Source organism: Crotalus tigris, unplaced genomic scaffold, assembly GCF_016545835.1.
Source record: "Crotalus tigris isolate CLP2741 ecotype Arizona unplaced genomic scaffold, ASM1654583v1 scf7180000024472.5447098, whole genome shotgun sequence".
In the NCBI taxonomy this organism is placed as follows: Eukaryota; Metazoa; Chordata; class Lepidosauria; order Squamata; family Viperidae; genus Crotalus; species Crotalus tigris.
The window spans coordinates 928,188-945,520 of record NW_024100643.1 but is presented as its reverse complement, the minus strand read 5'-3'; the positions used below and the strand labels follow the sequence as shown (position 1 = coordinate 945,520).

Here is a 17,333-nt window from a genome sequence, read left to right as displayed (position 1 = left end):
AATATTTCTGTGAAACATTAATTGATACTTATTTTTTGCATGTTTTTGCCAATGAATAGCAAAATAGGTTCCACTGATTCTTTATATAAAAGGAGTTTGGGTATATACTATCAAAATTTGATACTGATTTCATTTATTTTATAAACAATGTTATACAACATAAAATGTGCCAGTATGAAAAGGTCATCGACCCAATCAATTCAATTAAATGGAAAACTAGGATCTACTGAATACTGTATTAAACTATCACAGCTAATCTAGATGACTTATCTAAATCCCATCATCATAATGAATTTTTTGCCATACAGATTCTAGAAGCATATCATGCCCTTCTTAAAATAAATTACCAAAAACCTCCATAAATAAATTAAAAAGTCAATGCCTGAAAAAATTTACAAGATCATTTTTATAGCTTCAGCAATCCACAGTTAGAAACATAGATTTGAACTGCAGAAGACTTGACACAGTAGTAGCTTTTCCCAAGAATGTTTTTTCTACAAAAATTACCTGAGTGCAGCATAACATTATGCATCACAAGGTACCCCAGGATAATATTTAGGGATTTACCACCACCAGAAAATCATGGAGATGTGAGAAACACGAATGTAGCATGGATAAAAATGCACAAAATAGGATTCATGACAGTAGTGGGCTTCATTAAGAAGAACATTGATACTTGTTCCAGAGTTTGCTAAAGAATACCTGGATGACCCTCCAGACACCTTAGTGGATACACTATTGACTGATGAGTAAAAAATATAACTTTTCGGGATATACAGGTGTTGTTGTATCTGAGAGAACCTAACATTGAATTCCACAGTAAGAATCATATACTTGTCAAGAAATGACAGTATTATGACTGTGAATCCTTCCCTGTCCCAGAGTGGATGATTTACCATCACTGAAAGAAACATGGGTTTTGCTTTGTGTCAGAAAAACTACAGGAGAGTTTCAGCTTATTTGTCAGCTGAAACTGATGTGCAAGTGGTTCATGCAACAAGGCAATAATCTCAGCATATAAGGAAGTCCATAAGAAAAACATATTCACTGTTTTGGAATGATCAAATCAAAATCTGGAAGTAAAACTCATCCAAATATTATGGCTGGACCTGAAACAAGAGGTTCATTCCAAAATACTTTCAAGCAATTCACCATTGAGTAATGGGCCAAAATTTCTTTGCAGAAATATGAGAGACTGATTACCAATTACATGTTTTATTGTAGCTAAATATGGTCCATCCAGTAGCAGTGGAGGTAATTACTTTTCCATACTGGCATGTTGCATGTTGAAAGATACATGGATTCACCACTGAAAAGGAGTTAATAAGATGGAATTGGGTTTTATTGGGTAACACTGGCTTGTGGTTTTGTTGTTGGGAAACATTCTATGAAATTGAATTAACTTTAGGAAGATGGCAGCATTTTGGTTGATTTAGATTTGAGTCAGTGGTCAGACAATTGCCAGAACAGTTCACAAGTCCTGCTGTCCATATACATATTTTTCTTTTTCTTTCTCCATCTATACTTGGAACAAAAGCAAATGTCATATGGTAGGAAGATTATTGAAGAGAGTATGTCAGAGAGACTTGGTTTCAGTTACTGTATATATCTAACTGCACAACTTTGATCTAATCACTATTTTCAACCCTGACTTACTAGCAGTCAGTGTATCTTTTCTTCTTTTCCCCTTCTCCAAAGTAAGCATATTGTTTTCCCAATCAGACAACATACTGCTTGGTTAGGACAGCTGTTCCATTCTTCTATTTAATCACAGCAACATCCTTCTCTATATTCAACCTTTTCTTTCAATATTTCTTTTAATCCACTGATGATATTTATTGAACTATGTTTTCCTCTCTTCTAACAGTCTTTGGATAGCTTGGGTACCTCTGAAGACACACGTTCAAAGAGGCATTCCACCTCTGATCTTTCGGATGTTACTTTCAGTGATGTGAGGAAAGAGGGCTGGCTCCACTATAAACAGATCCTCACCAAAAAAGGCAAAGTATGTCTGACATTTTCTGTAAGGCTCTCCTTAAGAGAAAAGAATAATGTTAAGTTTGGTGATATAGGGTATCTCTGTTCATGTGCATAATAGGGTGTGAGGAGGGAAGAATTGTAATTTCACAAACCCATAAAACCTGAACTTATAATGAATTCAAGAATGAAATGTTTAGATAATAGCAGAGGTGATAATTCAGTAGAAATACCCAGATAATTGATTAGAACAGATTAAGTTGGCCAAAAATAAAATTAAGGTGGTCAAAATAAATAAAATATTGATTTCAGTGAGAATTGATAGAAAAGGCAAGTTGCAAAAGGGTTTGGAGCTCTATGTTCTTGGCTGAGATTAAAATATTGGGGGCTTTTGAACCAGGGTGGGTTGTTTGGATCTTCTAAAGGCTGTTAGATTGCAGATGTTGTTTCTGTTCTGTGACTATTGACTGTGATCACTGAGGTTAATGAAGGTTGGAGTTTATTAATACCTGCAGGTACACATACATTTCTTTCCTTCTTTAAAGAAAAGATGGTTGAACTGAGGCATAATAAAGAATTATAAAATTGCTGCTGAAGAAAATAAGAATATGCAGGGGAATCAATCAATGAAATTGATTGGCAAAAAAGGAATGCAATTGTCATTAAGAATTGGCTGCTTCAAGATGTGGCTCTATCATCTGAAATCAAAGTGGGTAGTGAGTAGTAGGTGTTGCCAGCCAATTGGGACACTTATGGATTTTTCTGGGGAAAGAGTGTGCTGGGGTAGGTGTGTTTTCTATATTAAAAAGTCATTGTATGTTCCTATTGTATATTAATAAACAGTTATATGGGTCCAGTGCTGTCTTTTGGCTATCAGGAATGATGAACTTGTGGGCAAGTGGCACCAATGATTGTTTCTATTTTGGGGCTGCTGTGAATAGGAAGAAGTAAATCAAGCCAGAATACAGTAAGGGTTTGCTATTCTGTGCAAACAGGAATCCCTGAGTTGCCTGAGTTTCAAATTTTTTTCACTGTATTCCTTTATATAGGAATGAAGCCCAATTCAGTACAGCAACCCTGATTTTTTCTTGGAATTTGGATATTGTGTCCTTGTTTCCCTCTTTTTCTGCTGCTAACCAACAATTTTTAATGCTGAGTCTTTCTTTTGCAAGAGGCCTAAGTGAATTTTCCATTTAAGTGTGTTTATCCTTGGGGGTTCACCCCTAACTCTGTCAGCTTTTGGTAAAGCTTTCCCCTTTGTAGGACATCTCATTTCTCTTATTAAATCACTATGGCGAGGAAGAATCCTATATTCCTTCCCTTCCTGCTTTTTCTTTGCCTTAGACTGGGTTCTTACTTCTACCATCTTAGCCTCCTTCTTTAATTCTTTTTCTAAATACAACCCTCTGTAAGTGGAAAATGTAATCACTAGGTTACATTTTAAGTCAGAAATTATTCCTACCATCTTTACCTATTCCTTTCCCTCTCCCTGCACTTTGGTTTTAACTGATGGACATCTCAGTCTGCCCAAACACCCTTGTCAGAGGCTCTTTTCCTATGGATAGCTGCCTTTATTAAATGAGAATGTATCAATGTCTGTCTATTTCCAGTATCTTCTAAGCCTCTAACAGTGATCCCATTAACATTTCCCGCCAGAGATGCTTATACTACTGCAGATATTTCATTTTTTCTCTGTCTTTAGAGTTTTTTTAAAACAAATGTCTATTTTCCCTACAGTTGTAATAACTACAGGTCTCTTTGACTTCCAATGCTTTCCTTTGTTTGAGCAGGAGCTAAAGGCTTCTTCACTCCTTTTACCTTTAACTTTCCAACTCCTTATAGTCCCTACTCTCTGGAATTGGATTTCTTATTCACCTTTCTTCTTCTGTATCTTCCTTTCTAATATCCTGTGACCTTTTTACTGCCAAGCAGTCCTCAGTCAATTTTGACCTGTTTCTGGGTTATGTTCTTACATCCAAAATTTTAATAGGAACTATCTGTAGAAACTGTTCTAAAATTACTTCCGCTACCACTTTTTCTTTGCTCCTTTCATCTAGCCTCAATTATTTCCTGTCTAAGTCTTTCAACCTCACCCACAATTCATGAATCCCTTCATGTTTGCCATATGTCATAGTTCCTAAATTTCTGCCTATAGATTTAGGAAAATCATACCTGTATAGAATTATCTCTTTAACATGAGAGTAATCCATTACTTCTCTTACTTGAAAGCTACTATAAGCTCTTTTCTGTTACACATAGGGCTATTTTCACTCCCAGACCATTTACAAGAGGTAGCAACAATTTCAAACCTAGTGAAGGAGGCTTCGTCCTCTGACAATTTAGAGATTTTTATGTCTTTGGGACCACCTCCCCTCTCTGCACTTTCTGAAAACCTAGAGGTGAATGTACCCCTTCTGGTGACTATATTCCTTTAAGGAGGTCTCTCATTCCCCCCCCCCCCAATCTTTTCTTCTCACGGCTCTTTCACTCCTTTCTCATTCTAGCCCAGGGGTGTCAAACTGCTGGCCTGTGGGCCGGATGCATCATGGTGAAACCATGCCTACCCTGTTGCAGGCAATGGAAAAAAAGTTGTGATACATTGCGACACGTCATGTGACATTGCAAGCTTGACACCCCTGGTTCTAGCCTTTCTTTCTCAAAAGCAGTTGTTATCTTTAATTAATCAAAACCTTTCCTTTTGCTGTTTCTTTAACTTTCCGTGATGATATTGGCCCAGGTATCTCAGTCTAGCCCCTTTTCTGGCTGTTCTGCCTTCTTTGGCTTAACTACAGGCATAGGGTGGTTACTTGGCTCTACCAAGATAGTAGTCTTTTATAGGGAAGAATCTTCTTGCTACCTTTTCCATATCTGTTTCTGTAGTATAGGTTCTTGTAAAAGTTCTGGTTTCTGCAGTTAGTATGATGGCTCTTTCCTGCAATGTCTGTTTGAGTTCTACAACAGTCAACCTGCCTTCGCTTTTGCATCTAATGTTTGCCTTTTCATGGCGTGACAATGCACTTTTTAAATATAAGCTACTTCTACTTCTGCTCAAAACACAAAAGAGCCAACACAACACAGGTCCCTAGAAAACATACACATATAAGCATTCACAAGCTATTACTCACTATTCAGCACTATTCCACTCTTACCCACTGCTACTGCTGCTACTAGTCCAACTACTGCTACTCTAATTACTACTCTTTATAAATGCTATTATCCCTACTCTTTGTGAATATTACTAGAGAAAACTAGTTTTTAGCTGCTTTACTTCCACACGCAAACAAACATTCCTTTCCCTCACAACCATCAGCTATTTTTCAGCACAGCTTTTATAACCAATGTTTCCCTGCAGGCTGAGGAGAGGGCTTAAAGCAGTGGTTCTCAACCTTTTTAATGCCGCGACCCCCCAACCGGTCATAAGTCGAGGACTACTCAACCGGTCGTAAGTCGAGGACTACTCAACTGGTGCAGCATCGTTTGCAGAATGGGACTTTTGGCGGCCTCAGCAGGGCAGAGACAGCCTGGACAATTCCTATTGGCTTTTGAAAGCCAATAGAATTAGACTCTATTCAAGAGAGTCTATTCTATTGGCTTTCAAAAGTCAATAGAATAAAAGGGAGTAGCACAGCTAAGGAAAAGGGGAAAAAAATAGCGGACTGTGTTGTTTGGCGACCTCCGTGAAATGGTCGTTCGACCCCAAATGGGGTCCCGACCCACAGGTTGAGAACCATTAGCTTAAAGAGACAGAATGAAAGTAGCACAAGTGCTAATCATTTTCTGGGCAGTCTGCTCTCTCACATAGGGATTCTGCCAACCCACAAGGAATATACCCAATAACATTGGAATTTTAACAAGGAAGAGGAGGGTGAAAACTACAATTGGTAAAATAGCAATAAGAGAGAAGTAGCTCTTCCTTGATCATTTAATATGTGAAAATTCTGATCTGATGCAACTTTACTGTTACAGTTGCTTTAAAAATAATATTGTAAAAGCTTATATTTTAAAACAGGTTTTCTTTTCTAGTAGGGAATGACAGTTATGTATTGATATTTTTTGCATACCAATTCTTGGAAATGAATCTGTATTGAAATTTTAGCAATATTTTAATATGGAAATTTCAATACTACAACAGAATTTTAACTTTTGGAGACTCTAATAATTCAGTTTATATTGCATTGCTGTATTTTTAGAAGACAATTTTAATTTTGGCACCATGGTGGAGTACAAGTCTTGCATGTAAAAGGCTTTAGGTTTGGCTCAGCACATTTCTAGGTAGGACTAGTCTAAAATTCTGGAGAGCTGCAGGAAGAATGTTATGGATTTTTTTTATATAAATCCAGATAGAAGGCTGAGAGCAAGAAATTATTATAGGATTAACCTTACATGGCACCTAGTTTTGAGTTAAGTAAGCTGAGTCAGGCTAGTTGCAATCTTTCTTAATATGGGCACCCTATATGGAATTGCATACTGGCATTTTTGGAAATTGAAATCCACACATTTGCCCAGATTGGGGAAGGCTAGAATATACCCTCCCCCTGAACTGACATGTTGACAGAAGACGAAATGGAAGTTCCAGTTACAGCAAAGGAGGTGAGTAAAGAAACAGTCTAGCTTGGAGTCTCTCCATGGTAGGAAGAGACAGAGGACAGACTCTTGAAGCCTGTACCTGCCTATTCTGAAGAAAATGTAATTAGTCTAGCAAGATTACCTTGGCAGTTACTTTTTCATGGAGTTGTTCTGGTTCCTTGTGCCCAACAAATCATTCTCTCAGTCTGTTTTTTTCTATATCTCTCCTGTGGATCTTTTTCTTCTTCTCATCTCTCTCATGTCTCATTCTTCCTTTCTTTTGCAGAAAATTGGCGGAGGCATCCGGCAGTGGAAACGGGCCTTTGCTGTCCTGCGTGCACACTCACTCTACTTATGCAAGGACCGAAGGGAGGCTGTGGCCCTTGCCCCGCCCCCAGGTGAGGAGGAGCAGCCACCAATCAGCATCCGAGCGTGCCTGGTAGACATCTCCTACAGTGACACCAAGAGGAAGCACGTCTTCCGGCTGACGACCGCTGACTTCTGTGAATGTCTCTTTCAGGCTGAGGACCGGGATGACATGCTGGCCTGGATTAAAGCCATCAGGGAGAGTAGCAAAGCCGAGGGCGAGGTGAGAAGTAATTCTCCTGATGGCTTTCTCTTTTGCCACTGGCTCTCTAAATGTACTTCTTTTAGAAATCCCACCATTGCTTTTTCTTAATTTATCTTCCACCCTTAGGAAGAACCCAACTGTAAATGTCTCATGTAGTTAATAAGTTCTATGGCTAAAAACAGCCAAGGCTTTCCTGCAATATACAAGGATTTCTGGATACTTTCCACTGCTGCAACCATAGCAAGGATTATGAACATAAAGTCTGCAGAGGCTACTGAACTATACTCACCAAACTTCAAACAGAATAGCCATTGGCTGCTGGAATGTATCCTGTAGCAATCTTTGGAGGCTCATGATTTGTGTGCTTATAGCTTCTTTGAATTGTCAAGTTTGAGAAAGAATATTATCAATTTTCTACAGTTCCTGAGTTCTATTCTAATATGGAATTTCTGATAGAAGCTCCAGTTGGTTTATTATGGTGATCTCTGCTGGTCAGCTGACTAAATGATGCTCTTTTGGTTGTTCATACTGTGAGCAGAATTGATGTTTTTCTCCAGTTAGTCCTTAGATTGCAGAATAGAATTTGCAGACGCTTCCTCTCCAACAATGCTAAATAAGTTCCTACCTTTATGTAGGAACATGGGGAACTTATTTACCATTGTTGGACAAGAAGTGTCTACTATTTAACATGTATGTATGTATGTATGTATGTATGAATGTATGTATGTATGCATGTATATGTTAAAAATAAAAGTAAAAATATGACTCTTGGGAATATCCATACTATTAAAACAGTGATCACCAAGAGAATGCTTTAAGAGAATAAAATTTAATTAATCAACCAAGCTTTTGTCAAAATTTGACATCGTCAGGGTTAAAAAGCAAGTATAGGTGATGATCAGGAGTTGGGGGTGAAGGAAGGTGATGCCCACCGACAACGGACTGAACAACGGAGTGCTCCCAATGAGATGACAGCATAGAACGCTTTGAGCATGTGCGGGAGGAGGGTGATTGGAACAGACAGCAGACGCCTCAGTATGGTGCACGGGAAGGAAGACAGAAAGGAGAATAATATGGGGGGGGGAGAAGAATCTGTAATGCATTCCCAAGGGACGAATGGGCAGGACCGAGGTGAATTTGTGACTCAGGGGGATACTGGACTAAATCCAAATACCCCCCCACCCTCACCCTTTAGGTGCAATCGTATGCAGGGTGATAGAGGAGCTGCACATGGGGGAGGGGAGAAAACCTTAGTCCTGAATCCACTTAATCCCGAAGCTACCAATCGAGTGGTATGTGAGGGAATGCTAGCTAGGAACAAAAGAATGTGTATTGAAGGAGAGACGCTTGGGTTACATTCTAAACAGCTGGGGCTTATGATGCACTTTAAGAGCCGGAAGCAGATACTTGATAACGGGATGCTTGATAACGGTATATAAGTCTACTCCCTATACTTGCTTTTTAACCCTGATGATGTCAAATGTATTTTGACGAAAGCTTGGTTGATTAATTAAATGTTATTCTCTTAAAGCATTTTCTTGGTGATCACTGTTTTAATAGTATATGTATATGTGTATATATATGTATACACACACACACACACACACACACACACACACACACACACACACACACACACACACATATATATATATATATATATATATATATATATATATATATATAGTAGACGCTCCCTGTCCAACAATGGTTGGACAGTGTCACCAAGACACTTCCAATTTTACGTGGGAGAAAACCTGAATAACCAAAGACCTACACGCACACACACACACACACATGTATATGTATATACTAATTAAAGATCAGACTGTTGGAACTGTCAGGAGTTTTCAATCAGTAATTCTAAAAATTGTTTTGATTTATTTTAAGTTTTCCAAGAAATCAGCAAAAAGAGATTGTTTCAGTCAAATTGAAAAACATTGAAACGAGAGTTTACCTGAGTTCTCATATCCCTTGTTTGTTTTTCTCCCTTCCCTTCTGTATTTTTTTTTTAATCACCAGGACCCTGGGTTTGCAAGCCAAGCACTGATCAATAAGAAACTAAATGATTACCGAAAAGTGAGGTAAATTACTTACCATCTTACTATCTTTATCTTTGAGAATTAGCACTCTTTCTGCTAAAAATTGAGTTTCATATTTCTTAGATGATAAACCTGAATCTGATCTATTTCATTTGAAGAATTCAGGTTCTGAATACACCCAGATTAAAAATATTGCTATATACATTTTTATGTTTATTTATGTTATTTTATTTTATACCATGTTTTTATTATTCTTTATACACTCAAGGTAGCAGACATATTTATTACTCCTTTTTCCTCCTATTTCCCCATGACAACAACTAAGTGACTGACCCAAAGTCACACAGCTGGTTTATATAGCTATAGTGGGACTAGAATTTACAGTCTACTGGTTTCTAATTTGATGCCTTAACCACTACACCAAATTGGTTTAGGATGAAGTTGGAGCCCTTCTCAACTTTATTTATTCAGGGATTTTTTTCTAAGATTATGTTAAGCCTTGTTTGTAAAGTGAAGTTCACAAAGAACTTATACCTTATCACTAAAAGGCTTGATGTCTGGAAATTTATTTCAGGAAACTGAAAAATTAGAGAATAATATATATAGGCAACCTTTAATTATTTAAAAGATGGGTTCAGGACATTTCATATATTACCATTTTTATATTATTACATTTTATAGTCTAAATATCTGGATGAAGGTCAGTTTGTGAAGGAATTCTGGATATAGTGTTCTCAGCAGTATATACAAGCATGAGGCTTCCCCCCCCATTCTTTTTTGAAAATACATGGCATTTGGGGGCAGGATGTCTTAGCCTATAGCTTCCTTTTGCTCCTGCTTTGTTAATTTTAGTCTGAATTTATGTATGAACAGTAGTCGGGCAGAAATTAAAAGCATACAAGGAAGAACACCTATGGACCAAAAAAAAAAAAAATATTTAAAACCACTTCTGTAATTTCTGCTCCCAGTCCTGACAGAGTAGTTTGGATTTCTGTATTAGCATTTCCAGACTACACTTCATTTCTTCAAGTTTTGCCATCAAAGAGAGCCTTGAAAACCAAAGTCCTCTCTGTATTCATACATGCAGAATATGTAGAATAGGTTATTCCTGAGTTTTGAAGTAATTTCTTGCATGGTCTTTTTTTCCTTTCAGTTCTTCAGGGACCAAACCAGATTCTTCCCCCAAAGGACTTCGAGTGTCAGGGATGAAGTCAGAAGGGCAGAAGCAAACAGGAATAGCTCCACCCTACTCCCCACGGCAGGATGGAGTAACAGTAAAAGGTATGGAAGACTTGTGCAATTGTTCCAGAATGGGGGTGCTGTGAGAAATTGTCTATCTTGCAAATTACTATATAGACCCACTTTACTACCCCGACACTATGTAAATATGCTAAACTACAGCTTCCATTATCTCTAGCCAATACCCATTTCTGACATTTTGTACTCTGATCCTGCTTCCTAATTTCCTTAACTTAATCTTATTATGCAATCATTTAAAAAAAACTAATCTATTGTTATGTGTCCAACCTACAAGTCCTACCATTTTATTTATTTGTTAAATTTCTACACTGACCATTGTGTATGTGGTTTACTACACATACATAATAAAACAATATAAACATATGACTAAAAGCATAGTTAAAAACAAAATTAAGAACAAGGTTAAAATTTATAGCTAAAAAACTCAGAATGCTAAAATGTTAACAAAACAGAACAGGAATGTTCTCTATCCACCAACCATCCTCAGGGTTCCATAGATTCTTAGACTTCCATGGTAAATTGCAGTATTTTGTTAGTCTTCTCTGTACTCTTTCTAGAGTTTCAACTCTTTTTTTTACATCATGGTGACCAAAACTGAATGCAGTATTCACGGTGTAGCCTTACCCAGGCATTGTAAAGTGTTATTAATACTTCATATGATCTTGATTCTATCCCTCTATTAATGCAACCTAGCACTGTGTTGGCTTTTTTGGCAGCTGCAGCACACTGCTGGCTCATATTTAAGTGATTGTCCACTAGGACTCCAGGTTCCCTCTCACAGTTGCTGCTATTGAGCTTTAAAGTTGATAACTCATACCCTGAATTGGATCAATTTAATTGTTCTTAAATAAGTACCAAATTTTGTTTATGAAACAAGAAACAACTATGAAAATGAATAGAATAGAATAGAATAGAATAGAATAGAATAGAATAGAATAGAATAGAATAGAATAGAATAGAATTCTTTATTGGCATAAGCTCTCAGTGCACATACAACCAAGTGATAAGTCATAGGTCATAAATCATAAGATACAATCACAAATCTTAAGATACAACAATAATTGATAAATCATAATATACCAGTATGAGAAGGTAGTAGGATAGATGAAAGGTGAGAAAGATTAGAAGATGGGAAGGATGAGAAAATGACAAGGATAATAACAATACAGCTACTACATGGGTAAATATTTTTAGGTCTAAGACAGTGCTGTAGGAGTTAGATGTTTAACAGAATGATCAAAACTACTAGAGAGCATTTTACTGAGGCTGCCATTGGCAGCGGCATCTTGAGGTAGATTCCAAAATCCAGCATTGATTCAAAGCCACAGTTATATCATAATGGATTCTGCTGGAGACTTGGATTCAAGTCTCTTCAACTAAGGATTTGTATGATGATCTCAGAGAATTGTTTGCAGTTTTGGTTCTCCATTTTTGTGAATTTACTTTTTTAACAGTTTCTTTTATGACTGACATAAAAATGCACAGCATAAATTCCTCATGATAGCTTTAATAATGTTCCAAGAAGCACCCTTTACTATACACTCTTCTTCCCATCTGAATCTGTTCCATAAAGATGAGTTCAAATACATGGATATTCATGTGATGACTTTTAGCAGCCATTGGAGACCAAGCAGGACACAATGGATTTGGCTGATTTGACTGAGGTGCATGCACATTGGAATCTGATATCAACAGAGATAAAGTTGCTAGAGATATGGGATAAAATCTTTTTTGGGGTATCTTTTCAGTACAGAATTACTTTATAAGTACTTTATTCTCCAGGTTTTATAAACAGTTTGTGATCTTGACGTTATACTTTTTAAATTGGTTTTGAGATTATTTTTCATTTTAATATCTGATTTGAGTATATATGTATTAATTTTTGTTCATTATAAATCCGGAATTCATATCCTCTATAGGGCAGGTTATGAATTCTATAAAATAAAATGCTATTTCTTTCTCATCTCACATTATTTCTCCTCATAATATCTGGACTGCATAATTTCTTCTGTTATCAATACTTTTGCTATATTTTCCCTCAGTTAATGGTCTTCTCTTTTTCTCCCTTTTCTGTCCAGATGACAGTATTCCCCAGAAAGCTCCTTGGGGCATCAACTTAATGAAGAAGAGCAAGAAACCTGTTCCAAGAGCTTTTGGTATAAGGTTAGAAGACTGCCAGCCAGCTCCTGACAACAAGGTAGTCTCTTTTCAGTTGTTCTAGGTCTTTTATGCTGCATAAGACAAGAACAGTATCTTGGGAACTTTGTTAAGGGAAAACTGCTATCACTTCAACATGTCCAATAATCTGCCACAGGATCTAGTTTGTGAGCCTTCTGCTTAGAGCTTAATTACAGCTTAGCCTGTTTTCTTGGTTTAGTAAATATGTAGGAAAGTGTATGCAGGGAAAAAGATTTATGTTGAATTGGGAAATGGGGAAGGGGCAGTAAAGAAAATTGAGTTTTGATCTAATGGGAAGAACTGGATTGTCAGATATAGTGTTACTTCTTGAGAAACAGGTCATATTTCCACATAACATAATAGAAAGATGGAACATAGTGTTAGTAAAATTAGCATGGCTTGAGATCTGATTGGAGCATAATATTGTTTGTGATTTCTTTGGAAATGTGAAACTCATTTCTGAATTTCATTCCCACTTAAAAGACAAAAATCCAAACTTTTAACTTGGAGATTTCATTAGTATTCAAATCTGGAAGCTGATCCATAATATATAGCTTTGAGTTCTGGTAAAAGAAATGTGCTTGAAATCCAAAAGATAATATGTATGATATATCTTTGGGGCTAGTCATTTGGTTTAGGCTTCAAATTGCTTCTAACTCACAAAAAAGGAACTTACATTTTTAAGGTGCCCAACCCTGGTACCAGTATCTTCATCCTCTTGTCTTCCACAGAAAATCCCCCTGATTGTAGAAGCCTGTTGCAAAGTAGTGGAAGACAAAGGTTTGGAATATATGGGCATCTATCGAGTCCCAGGGAACAATGCTGTGGTATCCAGCCTACAAGAACAATTAAACAAAGGGGCAGCAGAAATCAACTTGCAAGATGAGGTGAGAATAAGATTGCTTAGCTCATAGTCTGCTCTTTTCACTTCTATTGAAATAATACCCCAGTACCCATTAGATAGTACTGACCAGTGCTTTTTTTCTCTTAAAAAAAAAAAAAAGGTGCTGGAACTCACACACGTCATATAACCCACCTTGCCTACCCTACAAGGTTCCATCCAAAAAAGGTGCCGGAACTCCGTTCTGGGCGTTCTATGAGAAAAAAAGCCCTGGTACTGACACCTAGCTGTCATTTACTTATAGTAGATGTATTTACATATGAGACATGTGTATGTATTGTCTTGGGTTAGTTGCAGAGCAGATTCAAAGCCAGTCCACAGTGGCCTTTCTAATACAAGAAATGAGACCAGTTATCTAGCAGGATATCATAAAAAATACTAAATAAGGTATGATGTGATATCCTCATTCTAATTTGAGCTTTAGCTACTTTCTTAGGCAAATAGTTATTTGAATCACACCCCACAGTTGAATTTACCAGCTTTGTGATTTATTTATCCACAGGATGGTATATTTACTGATATATTACTTGCACTTGGATATTTTTAACCCTTTTAATCTTTCCAGTCTCATATTATGAGCAGGTAGCCTGAAAATTGAATTAATATGGAGGTGGCTGCTGTATTGATGGCAGACTCTGCCTCCCCCCCCTTGCTCTATGTTCTCCACCCCTCCATCTTTTGTTATTATATAGAGGTATTCTCCTTGTTTTCTTTTTCATTATTTTGTTGTTTTATTGTTTTGTTTACACTTCATTTCTTCCTTTTTATTATTGTAAGGCATCTAGAATCGCTCCACTGTGAGATAGGTGGCAAATAAATTTGATAAATAAAAATGAATAAATTATACAAATCCTAATACTATTTATTATCTTGTCTTAGCATTTTATCAATCTTAATCTCATTATTAATAGTGTGAAGAAAATATCACTTTCCTATAGTTAAGAGTTCTTGCAAGGATTATAAAAGCAAACATATCTGAATTATTTTGAACACTTTAAACAGTTTGTACTCCAGATCTTCTGGATTGTAGCTTTCATCTCCTGGGTCAGTTTGGCAACAGGAGTTCTTGCTCAAAACAATGGAAGTTTAGAATTTTAATGCATCAAGATCATACAAGATTATGTAAGCTTTACTTTCAAGTTTTTATGAAAGAGTAAACATCATTATTCCTTTTATTAGTCTTGTGTACAGACCCAGAGAAAGAAGGGAACAGGCTTCTTGTAGTAGAAGACCACCTATATACCTACAGTTGTAAATGCATATATGCAGTTCCCTGTCATAGCTTGCCAATCTGATTAGAAAAAGTAGATGAAGCCAGTGGAGAATGTTGGTTGCCCTGGCCATGGTCATTTGCCTTCTTTAAAAATCTTGGAAAAATCAACAGTGCAGTTTTTTTGTTTTTTTTAAAGTTTGATGTCAAATGCTTTACAGTATTTGGGAAATGTAAAATGTTTTATATAATAATAAATGAAAATCATAATTGAAATAAGTGTCATAGAATCTTTCCATTCTCCACTCCCAGAGATGGCAAGACTTGAATGTTATTTGCAGCCTCTTGAAGTCCTTCTTTCGGAAGCTCCCAGAGCCACTATTTACCGATGGTGAGTGATGGCAGCTACTATCTCTTGACTGCTTTACCAGTCAGGATAACAACATGATTTTTCCCAAAAATTCAGATAGGAAATATGAATCTTTGGTTTCTAAGGGACTCTGTATGATCTTTTTCTGGTTGATTATATTGGTTTTGGGGCATGGTTTCTCTCTTGTTCAAGCCATAGCTGGTAAATCACATTTGTCTAAGAGGTGTAGAGATTGATATTACAGAATCACTCAGGGTTCAGTTTTATTTTCATTTTTCAAGGATTGAAAGAAAAGGAACTGATTCAAACTTTTAGGGCAGGGGTGTCAAACTCGCAACGTCACATGACGTATCACGGCGTATTGTGACTTTTTTGCCATTGCCGGCAGTGGGGTGGGCACAGTTTCGCTATGATGCATCCGGCCCGTGGGCCGGCAGTTTGACATCCCTGTTTTAGGGCTTGAGTTCCAATTGGAGTGTGATTGTGGGAAATGGGGGGAAAACTCTTTACTTCTCTGATAACTTGTTATTGTCATGCAGTTCTCACAGCTGCACATTGCATACTTCAACTATGGTAATAATACCACAACATATATTACCACATTACCACATGGTAATATGTGTTGTGTGCAGAGGTAAGGACTATTTCATCTGATTATTTCAGAAGAAGATGGAGGCTAGAAAATAATGTCCCGGGTAATTATGGCACAGTGGGGGGTTGATTAAACTATAGTCAGTGGCAAGACATCAAGAAGGAAAGATGATTTCCCACTCCTGGAATTCTTTAGGTAATACTTTTCCTGCTTGCAAAAACGTAGAAAAAATTTAGTTTCTTTTAAAGGAAATAAAGAATTTCCAAATGCAGATCTCCAAGCAGCCCTGGGTTTAGCAGAGAGAGAGAAAGCATAGTTTAATTTCAGGAGAGAAGAAATCAAATGTTTTAGCCAGGCAAGTTATAAAGTTCTCAAGAAGCCTGCTAGAATTATCTTTTCCCAAACCAGTAATGATGAAATTTTCCCAATTCATCTCCTGTCTTCAGGTCTTGAAAGAAGCTCCTACACTCTTTGACCTTTTCAGATCTATTCACTACAGTCTGTAAATGAGGTTTTGTTAAGAAAAGAAGCTGCACATTCCTTATGTTCAGCTAAAAACTCTAGTTGGTAAAAATACATGGCAATATATGTTTATTTCACTTGCTTTCTATTTACATCAGGTCACTGATGAATTCAAATAGTCTATTGCAGGCACATCATTTTTTTTCAGGCTGAGAATAGTATGAGGTCTATGGAGCTGTACTGGATGAATCCAATCCATTGTTGGATGCAGTCATGGAAGAGAATAGGATGCGGCAAGAAAAAAATATATAAATTAAAGGAATTCAGCTAATATATGTTTTTTACAAGCAACCAAAACCTTGGGAGGTCAGGGTGTGTCTCATGTTTTAAATTTCTAAATAAGTAAGAAGCAGTTACCTTAAAATAGCTTTTCCTTTCAGATATGTCAGATAATATGTCACATAACTTACAGATAACAGATAATTAACCCAGATTTATTTTTTAATCTCATCTTTCCTTTGGAAAGTGTTTGAAATCACATCTAGTATTTCAGAAATTTGTTTATTCCCCCCGCCCCCCAATACTGTGCTGTAATTTTTCATGGCTATGATAAGAGTGAATGTTGTATCCCCCAAAATTAACAGTCAAGTGTTTTCTAAATTATTCTTACCACTTAAATCTAACACAGAAATTAAATAAATTAAAATGTATAAATAAATTAGAATTTCAGATTTCAGAAATTAAGTTAGTAAGTAAACTAAGAAATTAGCAGCTCTAGATACCTTAACTCCCAATCCCAAGGCTGAAATTAGATGGTAAAAATAAATTGTCTTTCAAGATGTATTTTGAATATCGTTCTCACTTGTTTTGAACTACTCAATTTGTTTTGTCCTAAGATGATACCACAAATCACAAATGTTTTTCTTTTTCAAGATAAGTACAATGACTTTATTGAAGCCAACCGGATTGAAGATGCCAGTGAAAGGATGAAGACCTTACGCAAACTGGTATGCCCCTGAAAATTCCTGCTGGCTTTTTCCTTGGAGAGCTAAATGGGGAAATATGAACATTTGGTCTCTGCTTTGCAAGGAAAGGCTGCAGTTTTGTGATAGAACACTTGTTTATTTTGAGGAAATGGAGAGTATGCAGGATAGGATAATTGAGCCTATCCTGTATGGTTTCTGCACTCCAACAAGGAACAATC

At 36.8% G+C, this 17,333-nt stretch overlaps 1 protein-coding gene across 7 annotated transcripts in view; it reads left to right on the top strand.

Moving 5' to 3' along the window:
* The window catches only part of ARHGAP23 (Rho GTPase activating protein 23), a 236,373-nt gene that overhangs the window by 186,203 nt on the left and 32,837 nt on the right, over nucleotides 1-17,333 (top strand). For 5 of the 7 annotated variants that reach the window (XM_039333128.1, XM_039333127.1, XM_039333129.1 and 2 more), the window contains exons 11-18: nucleotides 1,868-2,005; nucleotides 6,830-7,132; nucleotides 9,137-9,198; nucleotides 10,310-10,437; nucleotides 12,495-12,613; nucleotides 13,326-13,481; nucleotides 15,018-15,096; nucleotides 17,063-17,136. In XM_039333128.1, coding sequence (XP_039189062.1) covers nucleotides 1,868-2,005; nucleotides 6,830-7,132; nucleotides 9,137-9,198; nucleotides 10,310-10,437; nucleotides 12,495-12,613; nucleotides 13,326-13,481; nucleotides 15,018-15,096; nucleotides 17,063-17,136 — 1,059 coding nt within the window. Of the gene's footprint in view, nucleotides 1-1,867; nucleotides 2,006-2,922; nucleotides 2,925-6,829; nucleotides 7,133-9,136; nucleotides 9,199-10,309; nucleotides 10,438-12,494; nucleotides 12,614-13,325; nucleotides 13,482-15,017; nucleotides 15,097-17,062; nucleotides 17,137-17,333 lie in introns of all 7 variants that reach the window. The other 2 variants (XM_039333125.1, XM_039333126.1) reach the window with 2 other exon arrangements.